This window comes from Seriola dumerili, unplaced genomic scaffold (genome assembly GCF_002260705.1).
Source record: "Seriola dumerili isolate Sdu_G_001 unplaced genomic scaffold, Sdu_1.0 BDQW01000147.1, whole genome shotgun sequence".
In the NCBI taxonomy this organism is placed as follows: Eukaryota; Metazoa; Chordata; class Actinopteri; order Carangiformes; family Carangidae; genus Seriola; species Seriola dumerili.
Window position 1 is genome coordinate 2325308 of NW_019174402.1, and position 17419 is coordinate 2342726.

Sequence of the window (17419 nt, forward strand, 5' to 3'; positions counted from 1 at the left end):
TTTTGCCTCATTCCCTTCATCAGCAGCCTGGAGTGGCAAGACAGTCAGGCCAAGTACAGGTCCAAGCCTGGCATGCTTACACACACACACACACACACACACACACTAGACACATTCCTGACCACTGAGGGTCTCACTCACATTCAAAGGCACAATCAGACCATCATTACCCCCTCAAAAAAAAAGCAGAAAGAAAAAAGAGTTCTCTCCACCTCTCTCTCTCCCTCTCTCTCTCACACTCACACTCACACTTACACTCTCACACACACACACGGCCTGGCTGTGATTGTCATTCGCAGCTGGCTGTATGACCTTGATAGGGATAACAGAAGCACCACTTAGAGATGCTGTTGCATACTCACTCTCCCCACCTCTCTCACTCGCTCTCTCTCACACACACACACACACACACACACACACAATGACTGGAGTTGAAATCCTCCCCCACTCCCCCTCAAAAAATGTGTGTGATGATACAATATTTGCATGATAATGATTCAGCGTGATGATGTTTTTTTTGGACCAGCTTTATACTTTCTTTGGTACACTTTGCTTTGCACAGCAGATTTTTGTCCTGATTTTGAAATGCAAAAAAAAAAAAAACACTTTAGTGAATTTTTTTTACAAGTTACACAACAAGTTTTCTGAGATGTCTGTGTGTGTACACATTTGTACATTTCCACAGGTTTTTATTTGTTGCCCTCCTGACATCTGACAGGAACACAGACAACAGGAGGTGATATCAAGGGTTTAATACACACAAACCAACACACATAAACATACACAAACCGGTGCAGATCAGTTGTTTTGGTGTTCATTCTCTCGATGTGCTCGGAGGTGTTTGGTGTTGTGGAGCTGCGCCACACCTCCTGTCATCTTCCCGCAGTATCATGAGCCCGGCAGTCTTTCATGTCTGCTTGGCTGGTAATGAGAGCTGATAGAAAGAGGTGAGATTCTCCCATCAGTCCTCCCACGCACACAGAGGGAGACAGACTCAGTGGAGACAAAGCCACTGGGTGTACGTTTCTGTGCCAGCATGTGTGTGCAAGTTGGAGTGTATGTGTATGCAAGGTGCATATTATCACACTTGTATCCCACAGAGACATCTCCTAATCACACTAAACTTCTCCTGACACTTCAGTTACTCTTCAGCTGAAGTTACTGTCTCTATCAACAGTCTCTCCCTCTCTCACATTCGCTACTTCCTCATCTCTCACTCTCTCATTCTGCATCCTCACACCCGCCCTCCCTGTCCTACCTGTACGTCTGTTCTTGTTTTTTCCTCCTCTCCCCCCGCATCTATCCAAGTTTGACGCCGAGCCATCTGTGAATCCAACTAATGTTGCACCTCATTCTTTTTTCAGTTTTCTTCATCTGACCCAGTTTGTCACTCTCAGCAGGTGCTGGCTGCCACTGTGATTACTGCTCAGAAATATCTCTGTCCTGAATGACAGCAATTTCACCTGTGTGTGTGTATGTGTGTGTGTGTGCGTGTGTCCGTCCATAGGTGGGTTTTGTGTATCAGTGTTTATGTCCTCAAAATGAGGAAAACACGCTGTGACAGACTTTCCTTAGGATTTTTACATTTCTCACTCTTATCATATGGCATGATAAACAAAATGAGCAGAGTGAGTAAGTGTTAGAGGATACAGTACAGAGGAGTGGAAAATAATGAATGAAGCATAAGATATGGATGCTGAGTTGGAGAATGAGGATGAGCATATTAGAGAGAGTAAGAAGCGGGGGACCAAGGCGTCCAAGAGTGAGAGGAACTAGAGGGAAAAGATGAAGTGGGACTTCGAGATAAATAGCAAAGAGCTTTGGAGAGGCTGTAAGGGCTTGAGCTTCATCTGGCATAGGCTTGTAACACTGCAGTATCATCTCCCATGCTCTTTCAAGTGGGGACTAGAAAGGCCTTCATTTAGCTGCCGTCCCATTGAAGCGCGCTCTCATTACAGGTGACCTCATCGCATCCCTCTGATCATGAGGCCCAGTGCAGGGGGACCATTTAGATCCTTCACATACAGCGACAGAAGGCCCAGAAGGATGTCTAAAGAAGTGACAACACTGTGTGTGCTTATATGGGTGCAGTATAAACTGGTAGTTTATTTACACAGTGACACAGTGTTGTGGTGTGGCTCTGCACGCCAGCACGTGGGATGTGAAATGAAGACATCATTATGAGGTTAAAATGCCGACTTTCATCTTTAATTTAAGAGGATTCACAGCCAGGTGATGAACAGTGCAAGAACAAAAAAACTCTTTAAAGTTGAAATCCAGCACTTCTGTGCACGTGCACAGTGCACAGTGCACTACTGACTGCACTGTGCATGATGCTGTCATCATTCTCAAAACACTTTCATATGTCAGTGATAATCCTGATCACAAGGTTGTGATTGAGATGACCTAATTTGTGTTTTTTGCCCAGAGTTAGATGAGATGACTAATATTACTCTCATTTGCAGCAAATATATAGATGGAGCCAGCAGCCATTTAGCTAAGTTTAGCATAAAGCATGGAAAGAAAAGGAAAACGGCTAGCTGGGCTCTGTCCAAAAGCAGAAAAATATCTTTGTGTGCATTTTGTCAAAATTCTGTAAAGATTTTCTACACATAAATTTTCTTTGACTATTTTATCGTGTGTCTCCCTCTAACATTTGTCCTGAAGTCAAGATCTGCAAAGATCCACAAGGTTTTGGCTCTTAATGCTGTTTTTGCTTTGCTGTGTGAATCTAACATGCTTTGTTTTCTGTGTCTTTGTTTCATTATCCTGCCCGTTCCTGTTGCTGGTGTACCTGTGGATGCTGCTGGCTACATCAGTCTCATGTGAGTACAGTAACCAAAAAGTCACTGGGTCAGATCACTCCTGTGTGAGAGAACAGGATTGTCAGCGAACTAACTTGTCAGAACTCATCAAGAACATCACTATTGTATGAGGCCATTTCAGAGGGACTGGCTCTAAAGTTTCCTCACATAGCCCAATGACAAAAAACATAATGTATATAACATTCACACTTAATTATTGAGGAAAAGATTTTTATATTTATTTAAATGCTCCACTTTCCTTATCTAAATGTAATCCTACCATGCATTAGCAAGTGGTCACAGCAGGCCTCCAGTGCTCAGGGAGATGATGCTAACTTTCATATTTTACATGAGTTGAATTTGCAAACTGATGAAATCAAATCAAAGTCGTTTCTGATATAAATTTTTAATTGTTAGCTATCAGGGATTTGCAGCACCATTCAAGATGCAGTAAGCTTCTTTTGCTCAAATGAATATCAACAAATTCTAATAAAAAGTGTTTTTCAGTACACTCGGCATTAAAGAACAGGATTTGAAGTTGGAAAAAAACAGACAGTAATTCTTTGCTTCAGGAAATAGACTGACTCAGAATGAAATGGGAAAAGCTCACAATTTTGTGTGTGTGTGTGTGTGTGTGTGTGTTTGTTTGTTTGTTTGTTTGTTTGTTTCTTTGTTTGTGTGTGATTGCAGGTGATTTCAACAGAGAAGTCGGGGAACCACATCTTCCGACTGACAGGCCCCGGTGCTGACCAGGATCCCAAAGGTCTCTTCATCATTGACACAGACACAGGAGAAGTGTCAGTCAGCCGCTCACTGGACCGGGAGGCCATTGACTCCTACAAGGTCTGTGTGTGTGTGTGTGTGTGTGTGTGTGTGTGTGTGTGTGTGTGTGTGTGTGTGTGTGTGTGTGCGTGTGTGCGTGTGTGTGTGTGTGCGTGTGCGTACGTGCATGTGTGCCTACATGCTCGCCTTTGTTAGATCTGGCGTTTACTGTGTTTGTGTCTGTGTTTTCCTCTCCTTCCTGTCCACCTGGGACTCTTTCTCTCTCTTCCTCACTCTGATTATTCGACACGTTTATTGGTCTCCATGTCAGTTTTGGTGTTTATGTAAAAATTGACTTTCACCAGTATCTTTTAAGCTAAGCATACTGGCAAATGGAAAACAAAAAAAAACGTAATAGTTCAGGGTAGGTTTGTGAAAGAGCACTTTGATTTTATGGAAATTGGCAGTGTTATTTGGGAAAGGATGGACTTAGTATTTCGTCAAGGTGCTGCTATCAGTAAGAAGTTGGTGGTTTCCTCTATGATAAAACAACATTAGAGCCGTTTTGAGGTGCCGGCTGGGTTTGGTGCCCTTGGGGTTGTCTGCCTGACGGAAGCATTTTCCCTTAGAACACAAAGGAAGAGAGGGGCAGAGAAAATCTACTTTTTAAGTCAGTCACTTGATCTTATCCTGTTTTCTGAAACCAGACGTGAGTGAGGGTGTTCAGCTGGGTGCAAGCTGTTGATAAGCTAACTGGCTTTTGTAAAAACTCAGAAATAATTCACTCTGTAAATACCAACAGATGTGAGAGGAGAGCAGGCAGGAGAGGAACAGAATGGAAGGCAGAGAGAAGCAAACACACAAAGACATATTCACCAAATTTCTTTTATCTTAAAGTTATTTACAAGCACTTTTTGACACCCACTAACTGAGCATCCCTGTATCCAACACGAATAGAAACAATGGTCTGCTAGAAAAACAGATATAGCAAGACATCACCTGCAGTCCTCCTCTATGAATATACAATATGTTACTGTAAATATGAAAAGAAGAAATCCAGTAATAGAATAATTAGTATTTCATACTGTCATACCCTCTGTTGACAAAGCACAGAGCTCACTACCTGGATCTGGATCCAGATGCAATCCTATCCGGACCCAGAACTACAACCTATAAATGCTACTCTGACGTAGTGTTTCTATTTTAACCAGCACAGCTTTTCTAGTCTTTATGACACATGTGATGCTACTCAGCAACTGAAGTCAGTGAGCGACAACAAGCGGCGAGCCAACTGTGACGGCACTCATCTGCCACTCAAAGCAACCACGACCTCAATGATGCATCACTTTGAGCCTTGATAAAATTTAAACGGATGAGTCGTATTACAATTCCCGTGCAGTTGTCAGGGAGGGGGGCATTAGCTATAGAGACCAAAACTGTTTTTTGTACCAGGCTGTAAGCATGTATATATCTGCTGTAAATTTTGAGAGTCAATGGGCATTGACTCGCTTTTGGAGCCAGCCTCAAGTGGTCATTCGAGGAACTGCAGTTTTTGCCACTTCTGTGTTGGCTAAATTTTTCAGTCCTGGAGGTTGCTGCTTGGGCAGGACATGATGAAAGTGTTTAGAGGAGACCTGCAGGGCTTTGGTGGGAAGACTTGTGCTAGGAGAAGCTGGAACAAGCAGCCACAAACTCCTGTGTGTCATCCTCCATAGAGGACCACCAGTACTGCAAATGGAGGAGGGCCACTGCAGGACCTGGAGCAGAGATTATCTGGGACAAAGAGGAGGTCATCTGGACAGTTACTGGGTGCTGGAAAATCACTGAGACTGTTTGACCTTACCCATAATGTCCCAGATTAGAGCTCCAACCACAGAAAAAGGGGGAAGGATCTCCTCTGTTTCTGCAGGGTTCCCCTCCTGAAACTGGAAAGTGAGGGTGATAAGTGTGATTCTTGGTACCTGGCAATAGGAGAGCGTGAAATGAAAGCGCATAAAAGAAGAAAGCCAACCGGGATGGTGAGAATTCATCCATTTTACGGTGCTTGTACATATATGTTCTAGATTTTTAGCATCAGTCCAAATCAAGCCGGTCTCAACTCCTTCAATGCAAACTTGACATAGGGCAGAGGTGAAGCGTCGCTTGAGCTTCTAACCGTGTGGTCCATAACCATCTCTTTGTTGGTTTGAGGTTCAAGAGGAATGCACAGAAAGAAATAACCCTCTTTATATTCTTAAGAGAGAGCTTCCTGAATTAAGTTATTTCAGCTAAGCTGTAAATTGTGTGCCTCTTTCAAGTACTTGCACTGTATTAATTTGAGACTTTAGGCAGATACTTTTTCCACTCTGTCAGCATTGCTACTATAATTTACAAAACAAAGATTATAGACACACACATAGCGATGGCTACACAAGCACACATACTTTCAAAGCAACCATACTTATCTAATAGTTTTTGCTTATATCCTCAAAGTGTTGTGACAGCTCAGTGAAATAAAGTTTTTGGGTCCTTGGTGGCTATAACAAAAGTTGGCACGTAGAACTCCAGGGAAGAAGAGAGAATGGGGAAAAGAGGACAGCAAAGACGAGAGAAGAGCAGAGAATGAGGGTCTGGGGACCCTCTCCACAAAGATTTTACTGTGTTCAGAATGGAAAAGTTTAGTTCGGCACAGAGATATTTAAAGACACAATGAAGGAGCTGAATCAAATGTGTCGAGAAAAAGAGAAATGAGGAAAAAGGTTGCAAAAATAATCTGTAGATTGAAAAAAAAAAAAAAGGAAGGACCTGCACACAGACTGAAATGTGAAGCTTAATATCAGGGTATATTTCAGTATTTCATTTACAGTAATTTTAAGATTTTAGATCGTTGCTGCCTTATCATGATTACTGTGCTCGTGACCTGAAAGACGCATTGCATAACATTACAAGCCAATATTACTTAAACACAATTATCCAATCCGCAATTTATATCCACTCACATGGCTAGCAATTCTATTGCAAGATAAGGGTGATTTATTAGAGCAGCTCCAGATTTCATTATTACTGAGTACATTACCTGTCCAAACGTTGCTGATTCAGCTTTGAATCCCTTATCTTCCCTCACTTTGTTGTTTCCACAATGCAGAGGCTTCCGAACCAATATTAACCCTCATCTTTGACTGATTTGTCTCTCTGCCTTTTGCGTCCTTTGTTGCCTCAGATAGATACTGCTTTTTACACAGGGAAGATAATGTTGGAGTTTGCTGTTTATTTGATTTAACTTTTTCAAAAATGGCATTCCAGTACATGTATTTTGCTGTTGATTTCAACACAATGATGGAAAACATGTGACTTGTCATGTGATGCCTTAAGCAGAGCAAAGAAACTCAATAAATTCAACTTGTCTCAGCATCAAACCCACTCCACCATGCTGATGACTTAAAATAACATTAAGTTAACTAAAATGTGTTATTGATTTCAGCTTTAACCACACATAATGCATTTGACTTGATTATGTGTGTCTGTAGATGCTAGATTGAAAATAAGGCAAGACTGCTCCTAAAACCTTCTGAGTGATTTTTCCGTCATAGACTGATCATATAAGTTCAGAGAATTTATTGAAGGCTTCAGTCAATGGCTAAATAATTCCACCACAGCGAATGAAACCAATTGTCACATTGGCCTGGAATCAATTATGCCATTTATCGTGTCCCAGCCATCACTAATGATCATCATTATTTTTAATCTGATAGTAGTAACACCTGAAGGCAAGCTGGTATGTATCTCTATACACATACTGTGCATGTGAATGCACCTGCGCGCACACACACACACACACACACACACACCCACACACACACACACACACACACCCACACACACACACACACACACACCCACACACACACACACACACACACACACACAAACACTGTACACAAAGGCACATTCATGCAGCACTTTCCATTCTGCCCTCCTCATCCTTTTCCCAACCAGGCCTGCGCGATATCTTGCTCTTTCTCTTCTTATCACAAGAGATAGTAAAGCTGTGTCCCAGTCATAGCTCAGAACGAGGGGCTCCTATCAAATGCACTTTCACCTATTTATCAATAGTCCAACACTGTGTGCAGAATGAAGACTATATCACTTTTTTAGTGCCTAGTGGTCCTGGCAGGCAATCCCAGTCACATTCATTATGGGTGTCTCTTTTCCCACTGTAGCTAATGGCTTGTGTGGGGATGAAATATGAAATATTCACTCTAAAGACATTTTATAGGCAAAGTGAAACTGAAAGCTCAGGTTATATCACGATTATAGGACAAAGCTTTTTTTTTTACAATGTTAGATGTATTTAATCTGTTATCAATGTTTTTATAGTAACAATACTTTCTATGACAACTTGTATGTAAAAGGGGTCTCTATTAAACGTTCTAGCTTGTTTGAAGTCATCGTTTTGTACACACATGGTTTTGTAGCCACATATTTTCCTCAGTAGTTAGTAGAGACCAATTACAGAATTAAAAGGAGGATTTCTGAATACATGACTGTTTCATAGCAAGTTCAGCATCATAGCTCCATCAGGCAATATGCCAATCTTGTGTTTATAGATTTATCCATAAAGAGAAATGATTGAACCTCATTCTGTTCCCCCTGGTGGCAATTGTTTTGGACATATAGTGGATGTTGCTTTGGATACAGATTCTATCGTTCTCTCCTCAGTGTGGCTCCTCACGTTCAGGGTTATATGTCAATCTCATGTCTGAGCTGTTGGCTGTTAGTCAATACAGACCCTCTGGTGGTCCTCTGCTTAAGACTCTATGCCTTGTCTAACCACCTAAATGTGTGGACTCCTTAAGTGTCTTTGTCAGTATACACCAACGCATCAGTGTTCTGTTGTACATACAACTGAGGTTGTATTGAACGGACTTCCCACTTACCTCCACTCCCTTCTTTGCTTCTCCTCCTTATTTTATGGTATGATGATGATTGATTGCTATTGGCAAAGAAATGCTCCACCCTCCCCACAAGGTCATTGTATATCAAAATAATATCACCCCCGGCTTTGAAGAAATTAAATCAATAAAGTTGACTGGCTTGGTATCTAAGTGCAGTGGTCAGAGTTTTGGAGGCTCAGCTTGAAATATATGGACTCAGACACTGTTGCAAGTAAAAGCACAATGTAAACAAAACTTGGGTGGAAGATTTAAGAAAAGTACAGTCTTCAGCATAACAACAGCAAGGGGTCAACTCAAAACAGATGGAAACTGGGAATTGTAAGAAGGCTATTACAAGAACCACAGAACCCAGCAAGGCAAGCAAACAAACAAACCCCTGACAAAATAAACATTTGCTGTGGAAGAACAAACAGACACAGTGATCAACTGGGCCACATGTTCACAAGGATTTAATGTCAAACATTATTTTCTTATTAAGCTCAATTAGGGTGAAAATGAATGTTAATGAGATGGAAAATGGAGAGGAAGGGAGAGGGGTGCAGGGCTTATCACTGCGGTTATGACAAGCTTAGGTCGGGTTGAGAATGGCAGGGAAGGACTCTAATTGGCTTAGAACAGAGGAAGGATAGAAGGTGAAGTGATAAATAACAGTCTTGTTTACACAGGTAACAAGATGACCCTCAGTAATGCAGGTCATCACAACAATAAGTGTGGTTAGTCCTTTGTACGTGCTTACATTGGAAATGCTGAAATTTGAGGTAGACAAAAAAGTATACAGCTACAAATAGTGCGGTGGACAATATTTTCAGGTTGGGTTTTATTTGTGACTTCCACATACAGGAAGCTATTATCTGTCTGAAAAGTCAGCCATAACTCCGGAAACCGGGGTCTGTGGTCACAGGCCAATTTAACAGAATTACTATCTTTGATTCTGTGGTTTAGCCTGTTATAAGACACACATTTAAATTTCTTAGAAAGAATGAAAATGAAAGACATCCTAATATTTAGATAGTTTTTTGGTTAGGCTTCTTTGGGATGTGCACCTCAGCATGTGCCTTGCAGTAGAAAGTGGCACCCTCCCTTGTGATGTCCTTTGACAGCAGATCTAAAAGGCACCATACTCTGTTCCCTATATTCTGTCTGTCAAGCTGCAGAACACAGTGACAAAGCAAGGGCTTACTAAAAAACACATATGGACCTATCTCAACTCCAGAAAGGCCAAGCTGTGAATTGACAGCTGTTTTGAAATTTAGATTTTTTTTTAATATATCAGCTTTCAGAAAGTGTGAAAAGGTGCCCCGTCAAAACAGCTTTGTTAGGTTGTCAAACTGTATAAATAAAGCAAAACATTTTTACCTACATTTACCTATTTTTGACAGAGTAGATATCAAACTGTGGCATCCTGTGACAGATCTCTCCTATGGAAATTACTCTGACTGTGGCTTCTGACACTTTTTGTAGTGACAGTTTTTTTTAGTTTTTAGTTTGTATAAAGCAACTAATGGCTGTATGGATTATATATTGGTGGTCAGTTTCACTGTGTTAGAATTAACGGTTAAGACGCTGTGAAAATGACTGAAATAAATAGAAGTCTGACACATAATTCAGAAAGGAAAAAGCCACCAATAAAAATACAAGTGCCAGTTGCTAACAGCATTCTGGTCAATGTAGTCATCATTGCATATACATACTAGAGTCTGTTCAAACATACGTGAATAACATTTGCATGAATAATATTTGACCAGAAAGACTACAGCTCAAGCACAGCAGACATGCTGTGATGTGGCCCTTGCACATTATGGTGCATGGCAAGAAAACTGTCAGTCATTTATGTGCATTAGAAAGCCGATTGTTTCATCATTAATGAGCTTCACTGTTGCTATACATGAGTTTATAGTTTTGGGGCAGGGGGGTTAAGGAACATGCTGACAGTTTGCTGGTATTCTCCTCAGCCCCTAAATTCCCTGAAAGGTCTGTATACATTTCTTATGAAAACGATAGAAGCTATATACTAATCCCCTTTTTACACACAGTACACATACAATACAAAGATGCAAGTTAAAGCATTTCAGGGCAGGTTCCCTCTGATACTGTATTAAAATTCCTAACCGTGTAAGCATTAAATTGCTTTAGGCTTTTCATTTTTGCAGACATACAGAACACATAATTCCCACAATTTGCTAATTTGGTGAGTTTGCAGTATTTGATCCTTATACCTTGCAGCACAAGGCACAGATCTCATGGATGCCTACACGGTTTTGTTGTTTAATCAAATTTTACAGTCACTGCTCCCGTTTCTATCTGTCCTTTCCCTTAAACCTACTCCACTGTGGCTGTTTTCGTCAGCTGTGGTGTCAGAGAGAGAGGATTTCTCATTAATCTGTCATGTTGCTGAGGTAGAAGGACTGTGACTAGGTGAAAGCCCAAACATTTGACCCTTCTGGTGGTTACATACAGTACTTTGTGTATTTGTTTGGGTATATGTGTTTGTGTGTATTCTGCATCTCTGTCTAGATATCTCTATGTACAGTATATGTCCCTGCATACTCTTGCTCCTCTTTGTGGATACTTTGTATATATTATATAGCCCACAGTGCTTAACTGCGTCTGAATGATTATACATTATCTGACGTCTCTGTTAGGAAAGAGTATTTTTCGTTGATTGTTGATTGGTGCTTAAAATCCATTTATGTAGTAAACTACTTGACTATAAAAAGAGCAAGATAAAAAGATTAAGAGGGAGAGAGCAAGAAAGAAGCAGTGTGTGAATGGATGAGCAAGAAAGTGTGAACATGAGACAAAATAGTCTTCAACTGAAACTTGATTTAAGATTTAATTTATATTATGCATGTTGGAGGGTTTACGCAATTTCAACAGATACTTGACAGCCAATCAGAAACTATTTTCTGTAGCCACGACATAGGAAAGATGTATAGCTGTATACACTGTCTACATCTCTCTGAAGGGCTCGGCGCGCAGAATTTATTGCTGGGAGCGCGGGCCATACTAATTAAATTAACACACAGTTTTTGTATTTGCTAACACAACTGCCAGATGTAATAAATAATTTGAGGGGCAGTGTGCCTCCACAAGAAAGAGAAAAGACTGTCAAGAGGACAGGAGCAGAAAGAAGAGAGGACCAAAAGGAAGTGAGGGAGCAGATGAGATATTAGATAATGGGATATAATCAGAAAAATAACAAAAGAATAAGAATGAAAGAAATCAAATAGATCATTTTAAATTCATTAGAATAAACAGTAAGTATTGCACATTTGACCTATAATGTGCACATATACATGTCTACACACTGTAACAGGCATACGCCATTGTTTCATATAGCAATCTAATGCTATGTCATTTACGGTAGGTGTAACTTTATGAGCCTGAGGCCTGAGACAGGTGAAGCCTGTTGTCCAAATCCCACTCCTGTTTTCTGCTTGGCTGGACTGTAATTTCCTGGGCTTTGGAGAGCAGGATACGCTGCCCTGCACACAGGAAAACAGGCCTGATGTGCACTTAGTCCCTGTATGTGGGCAAGAGATAAAGGACACACACTTACACACGTACACACACCGGCAACACCACCACCACCGACCACCTGAGCAAAAATATCCTCAAGCCACCATAATAGCTGTTACCTTTAAGAAATATACCCACAATACTTTAATGCCACAGGGTCACACACCATTGCACTCCACTGATAATGCCGGTGGTCTATAATTTGTTATTTCACATGCATAATTGTCTACTTAACTATGTTTGCAACACTCTATTCCTTTGACACAGACACAGAAAACAGTATGTCCTTTCGCATTTGTCATATGGTTTATCAGACAGCTACTTATTTCATTGGTTTTTGAAATACATCTTCAGATGTAAGCAAACTTAAATAAAACGAATGACAAGAGGAAACTTTCTTTGACGCTCTTTTTGCAGTGCAGTTCAAAGAGATTTTCCTAAAAGTTTTAAACATTTTTCCTTTTCTAAAGCTTTCCTTCAGGTCAGGATCATTGAACTCTGAGGGTTGTGTCACTCTCCTGCTGTCCTTCTAGAAACCCCCTTAAACCCTTGCAGATATACTGCTGTGGCCCTACTCCCAGATAACATGATTAAACAGTAAGTGCCCTGTTGCTCAGCCTAAGGCATTACCGCTGCTAATTCAGCCTGTCCGCCGCCTGCTGAGGCACATGGCACAACCCCTAATGCACTCTGCTTTTGTAACAAGGCAGCTCCACTTTCAACTGAAGAGACTGGAAACAGAAACACCCCCAATGTTATCTACCAAAATGGCTGACATTGACCACAAAAGACGGGAAATGGACTGTAATGGCTCACTAGATTGTTAGAATTTTTCCTGAGGGAGGCACAAAAGTAAATACAGAAAGAGACAAAGTCATGTCTGAGAATGATAGGCCATCTAAAAATTAAAACACATTGATTATTTACTCGCTCCTAAGTCAGCTGAAAGTCAAGTTCAAGTAAGTTGTATTCAAAGTTTCATCACAATCGTTTCTCAAACTGTCTAAATATCCAAATTTTATAATCCAGTATGCCACAGAATCCTGCAGAAATTTCTATTTTGGCCCACCATCACCATGAATCATTGTTCAGAAGCGACAGCTGATAAGACTTGCTGCCAGTGAATTTTGTCATTTCAACCGGCAAAAACGACTTGACTGCTGGCTACATATGAGAAGCTGCTACCTGAGTGTTTGAGACTGTTCTCCCCAGAAGATCAACAGCACAAGTTGTTTCAGCAACTGCCCCAAAAATTCCATATGTTTACATTCAAGTGACAAAGCCCCCTTGCAGCTCTAGTAATGGTGATCAGAGTAAAGGAACTTAACCCAAACCATGATCTTTTTCTGAACTTTACCAGCGTTGTTGTTGTGATTAAGCCAACCAAGCCTTGACCATAGCATTATGACATCATAAAACAGATGAATTTTTTTCAAAAGTGACACATGATATCGTTCTGCTGATAGAGCCATCAGATCAGAAAACGCCTGTGCCTCGTTTAACTTGGAGGACTTGTTGGAATGTTTTGTACAGTTCTGTTTGCTAATAAGAGAAAAGAGTTAAAAGATTTAGTAACTGTTCATCATTGTTGGTTCTCCATGTATTTGTCAGTCTCACTGGTGCACTCAAATCATATTTTACATTCAGACACTGTAATTTACTGCTCAAATGTGTGAAATGCTCAAACTGTAGAGCCCAGCTGTCATAATGGAGACCAGCTTTGCAACACTAGCAAGCTGAAGAGAAAGAACAGTAGAGAAAGGATCAGAAATTGATCAGGTTTATTCTAGAAAATATGGTCCGTTACACTTTGCCTGGACCAGCCCTGAACCAGGCTCAAGACATCTCAAATTGTTAAAAACCTTACTAATTTTAAATTTGGTCATTGTTGCACTGATTAATACTAGTCCTTTAAATTTAAAATCATCTTAAGGTGCACACAAAGCACATCACAAATTTTGCCAACCATGTAATGTGCACTGTGACATACAGTAGATACAGTAGTATAATAAAGTATGCTGTAAATAATGCAAAATGAGCACACTGTACAACATGTTAAGCTGTGACATATTTTTCTTCACCTTCCTATAGAAGGTTAAATATGAAATACGAACACAGTCTTTGCACACAGCTGTCATACTGGTGGTATAGTTCAGTCCTGACTGCATCATATATTGACCTCCTGTATGGACAAATATGAAACATTATAAGAAGTGGCGAAAATTGTAGCAGACAGATGAGCCTGGTTTTCCACCAGCCCTCCAAACAGTACCTTCAGTGCCAGACAAAAGGAGATTGAATTAAACCTTCGGAAAGGAGGGGGGCTATTTTGTACCGTGATACACCAGGGAGAGCCTTTGTGACTCTTTCAACACCTTTCAGAAGTAGGATTATTTTTTATCTTGCCAGACAGCCAGCTGAATGAAAGATCTTTCTTATCATTTTCTATCTTCTCTATACTTTTAACTCCCCCACTCTTTTTCACCTTCCACTTTAGTTCAATCTCTCTCCCTCCAAAGACCATCTATTTATATCTTCTTTGACATTCCAAGGGCCTCTTTTCTTTTGATGTAATGAGGAACATTTCAGATCAATGACTCTGGGATGAGAGACAAAAAAGAGATCCACACATAACACAATCCAATATTCCAAGAGCAGTTGTGTTTCCTGAAGAGCACAGTAACATCTTTTTTTTTAATAATTTACTATTTCTAAGATGTTCATGCTGCTAATGACTAATGAAAAGGGTTATAAAACTAACTAAGACCAGCTTTATTAGACCACTAAGGCATACACATTTCCATTTAAAGATTTAGGGCTGGTGACTCAAACAAACTGTGGATTACATGAAAGGTTATGCTAAGAATTAATTATTGATTAAAATCTGCATTAATGTAAAGTTTTTGAGTGAGGATATGTGTTATTCCAGCCTGTAGAGTATTTGGGATGTTATTGGGATCATAATATATTATATGATAGATTTATATAGATATATTAAACTAAAATGACTGCAATTATTTGCGGCATGGGGTGAACCAAATCAAAACAAATTACTTACTGAGCCACTATTTTTATTATACCTCTAACTTGGATTTAATTGTGACCTTTAATCTAGATATTACAAGACATGCCAAACAAATTGTCAGTGACAGAAGGCTCAAGCAGAGACGTTACAAGAGAGAAACAAACCACTCTAAGAATCCTGAATAGAAAAGTGTCTTATGCCAACAAAGACGTCGCATTACATATATCTCACCCCTCCCCAATAAGCCAATTGTCTGCTCTATAACAACCAAAAGGGAAACATGTCTAGCCAATCGTGTTAAGCCAAACCCTTGCACATAGTAGAAGTATAACCTGTGGTAAAAAGGCATTTTTAAGGCATTTGACAGATGATTCTACACATGCAGTTTTTATTTCCTCTCGACCATTGAAAATGAAGTTATTGTTTTCTCCCCATTCATTCAGATGATGGGCTGGTCTTGTTAGCCTGAAATAAATACCTGGAGGCATAGCTAAGATGCTATGGCAATTCATCCAGTAGTTGTTTTTCAGTTATTTCACTCTGGGCCGAAACAGTGAACCGATATTCCCACCCCAGAGACACTCCACTAGTGTGGTTAAAATGTCTCTGGAAAGCCTAAATCTAATAATTCAGGCTTAGGAGAAGTTTTTGATTCAACTGTTTTGGCTTTGATGGCGTAAAGTTGCGGCTTCACTCTGCAGAAAAATATGCTCCTCTGCAGAAAACTGTCACCCATTCCCAGTTGGTCCTCCTGTGTCTCTCAGCGCCGTGGTGAGAGGATGAAACACACTTGGCAGCTGTGCCTCCTTCTTGATGGCCTGCTCCCATGGCTTAATTTCACTGGTATGGAATTATTCGAGTTTTTGAAGGTAGATGCAGCATATGTGTACAGGACCGATGGATTAACATCCTCTTCTCCCAGTAGACTTTTCTAAGAGAAGCTGATGCCTCAAGGTCTAAGCTTTGAATGGAGTAGAGGAAAAAGTGAAATTCCTCTGGGAAAATGAGGGAGAATAACATCCCTCTGTTGTTATCACATCTTGCTGTATAAGGTTTATTAAAATTGAAAAGAAGACTGAAATGCTTCTACATAATGTAACATGATAAAATAAGATGACGTTTGTCTTTGACCTCAACACAATGAAAAGATATTGTTCTAAGAGACTTTGTTGAAACACAATACCATTTCCAATTGCATATTATGATCCCTGTTTGAGTTCTTACGGTCAGTGGCGCTGCTAACTTTCCATTCTCCCCACAGTCATTAGGCTGTCAAGATTTACTGTTCAGATACACATCTTTGATGTATCTGCCCCATCCTCCAGCTTCTCTGTTTCTAGCTATTCTGATCTAACCAATCAAACTCATCTTGCTGGAGCTGCACTGTGAAGCAGATCAGCAAGTTTTGCAGTGATCAGATTATGCGCCCTTTGCTGCGTCCAAGGGAGAGCAGAGGGAGGGAGAGGGAGAGTTTAAGGGAGGGAAAGCTCTCCCTTCTGGGGACTGTCTGAACTGTGTCAGAGCAGGACCGGGCTGCAGGGTGGAGCGCGGCCTGCTGATAAAGGCTGAGCCACAGGAGTGTTTGGGAGGTGCTGGCTACTATTCACCTTGGAGCTACCACAGAGCAGTTTCACTGGGATCTTAAGAAAACGGCAGGCAGGCAGAGCCCCTTTGAATTCACCTCCCTAGGAAAGGGAGGACTACTTGAATGGCTCAGGAGGAGATGAATGCTGAGTGAATGTGAAATGAGGCGATGGCAGTGGAAGGCAACGGAGACGCTTCCATATGCATGACTCGGCCCCTTTTCACCACTTCCCTTTTTAGTCTTCCTATTCTTGTCTGTGTTTAAGGCTATGATAAAGCCTCCCCAGCTCAGCTACCTTTTCTTCCACTTCTGCTACAATAAGCCAAGCGCCCGATTGACTGGGGCTTTAGCTCACACCCTTGCCTATATCCAACCCCTGTAATCAACCTAGCTTCTAATATGGACACAAAGGCCTTTCAAAACTCAATACCAGGAGGTATCCTTGGAGACAGAGGAGAGGTTAGGACATGCCATGGGATTTCAGAATCAAGTGTAGTTACTCTTATTCGCACTTGACCAGTTAAGTTACAGTTGCACACACTGTCTGTATTTGTGTGTGTCAGCGTGTTTATGTGTCTCTTCCAAATGGAGAGGAGCGTTTGTATGTATCACTGATTCCTCTTGTCTGAGTTCGATTGCTCTGAAGCCTTTCCACGCTCCAGAGGACCGAGTCACAGTCCTCTAACACCAACGTTGTGTCAGTATTTTAAAAAAGGAGATATATTGGATGTCTGCTGCTGCACAAGTAAATGGTACTTGTCAATAACAAGCTTTACATGGATGAGGAAAT

The 17419-nt window shown here is 40.8% G+C and overlaps 1 protein-coding gene across 2 annotated transcripts in view; it reads left to right on the forward strand.

The window, feature by feature from the left end:
* Positions 1 to 17419, forward strand: part of cdh13 (cadherin 13) — a 298033-nt gene that overhangs the window by 130539 nt on the left and 150075 nt on the right. For both annotated transcript variants that reach the window (XM_022749887.1, XM_022749888.1), the window contains exons 5-6: positions 2820 to 2825; positions 3495 to 3647. In XM_022749887.1, the coding sequence (XP_022605608.1) occupies positions 2820 to 2825; positions 3495 to 3647 (159 nt within the window). The remainder of the gene's footprint in view (positions 1 to 2819; positions 2826 to 3494; positions 3648 to 17419) is intronic.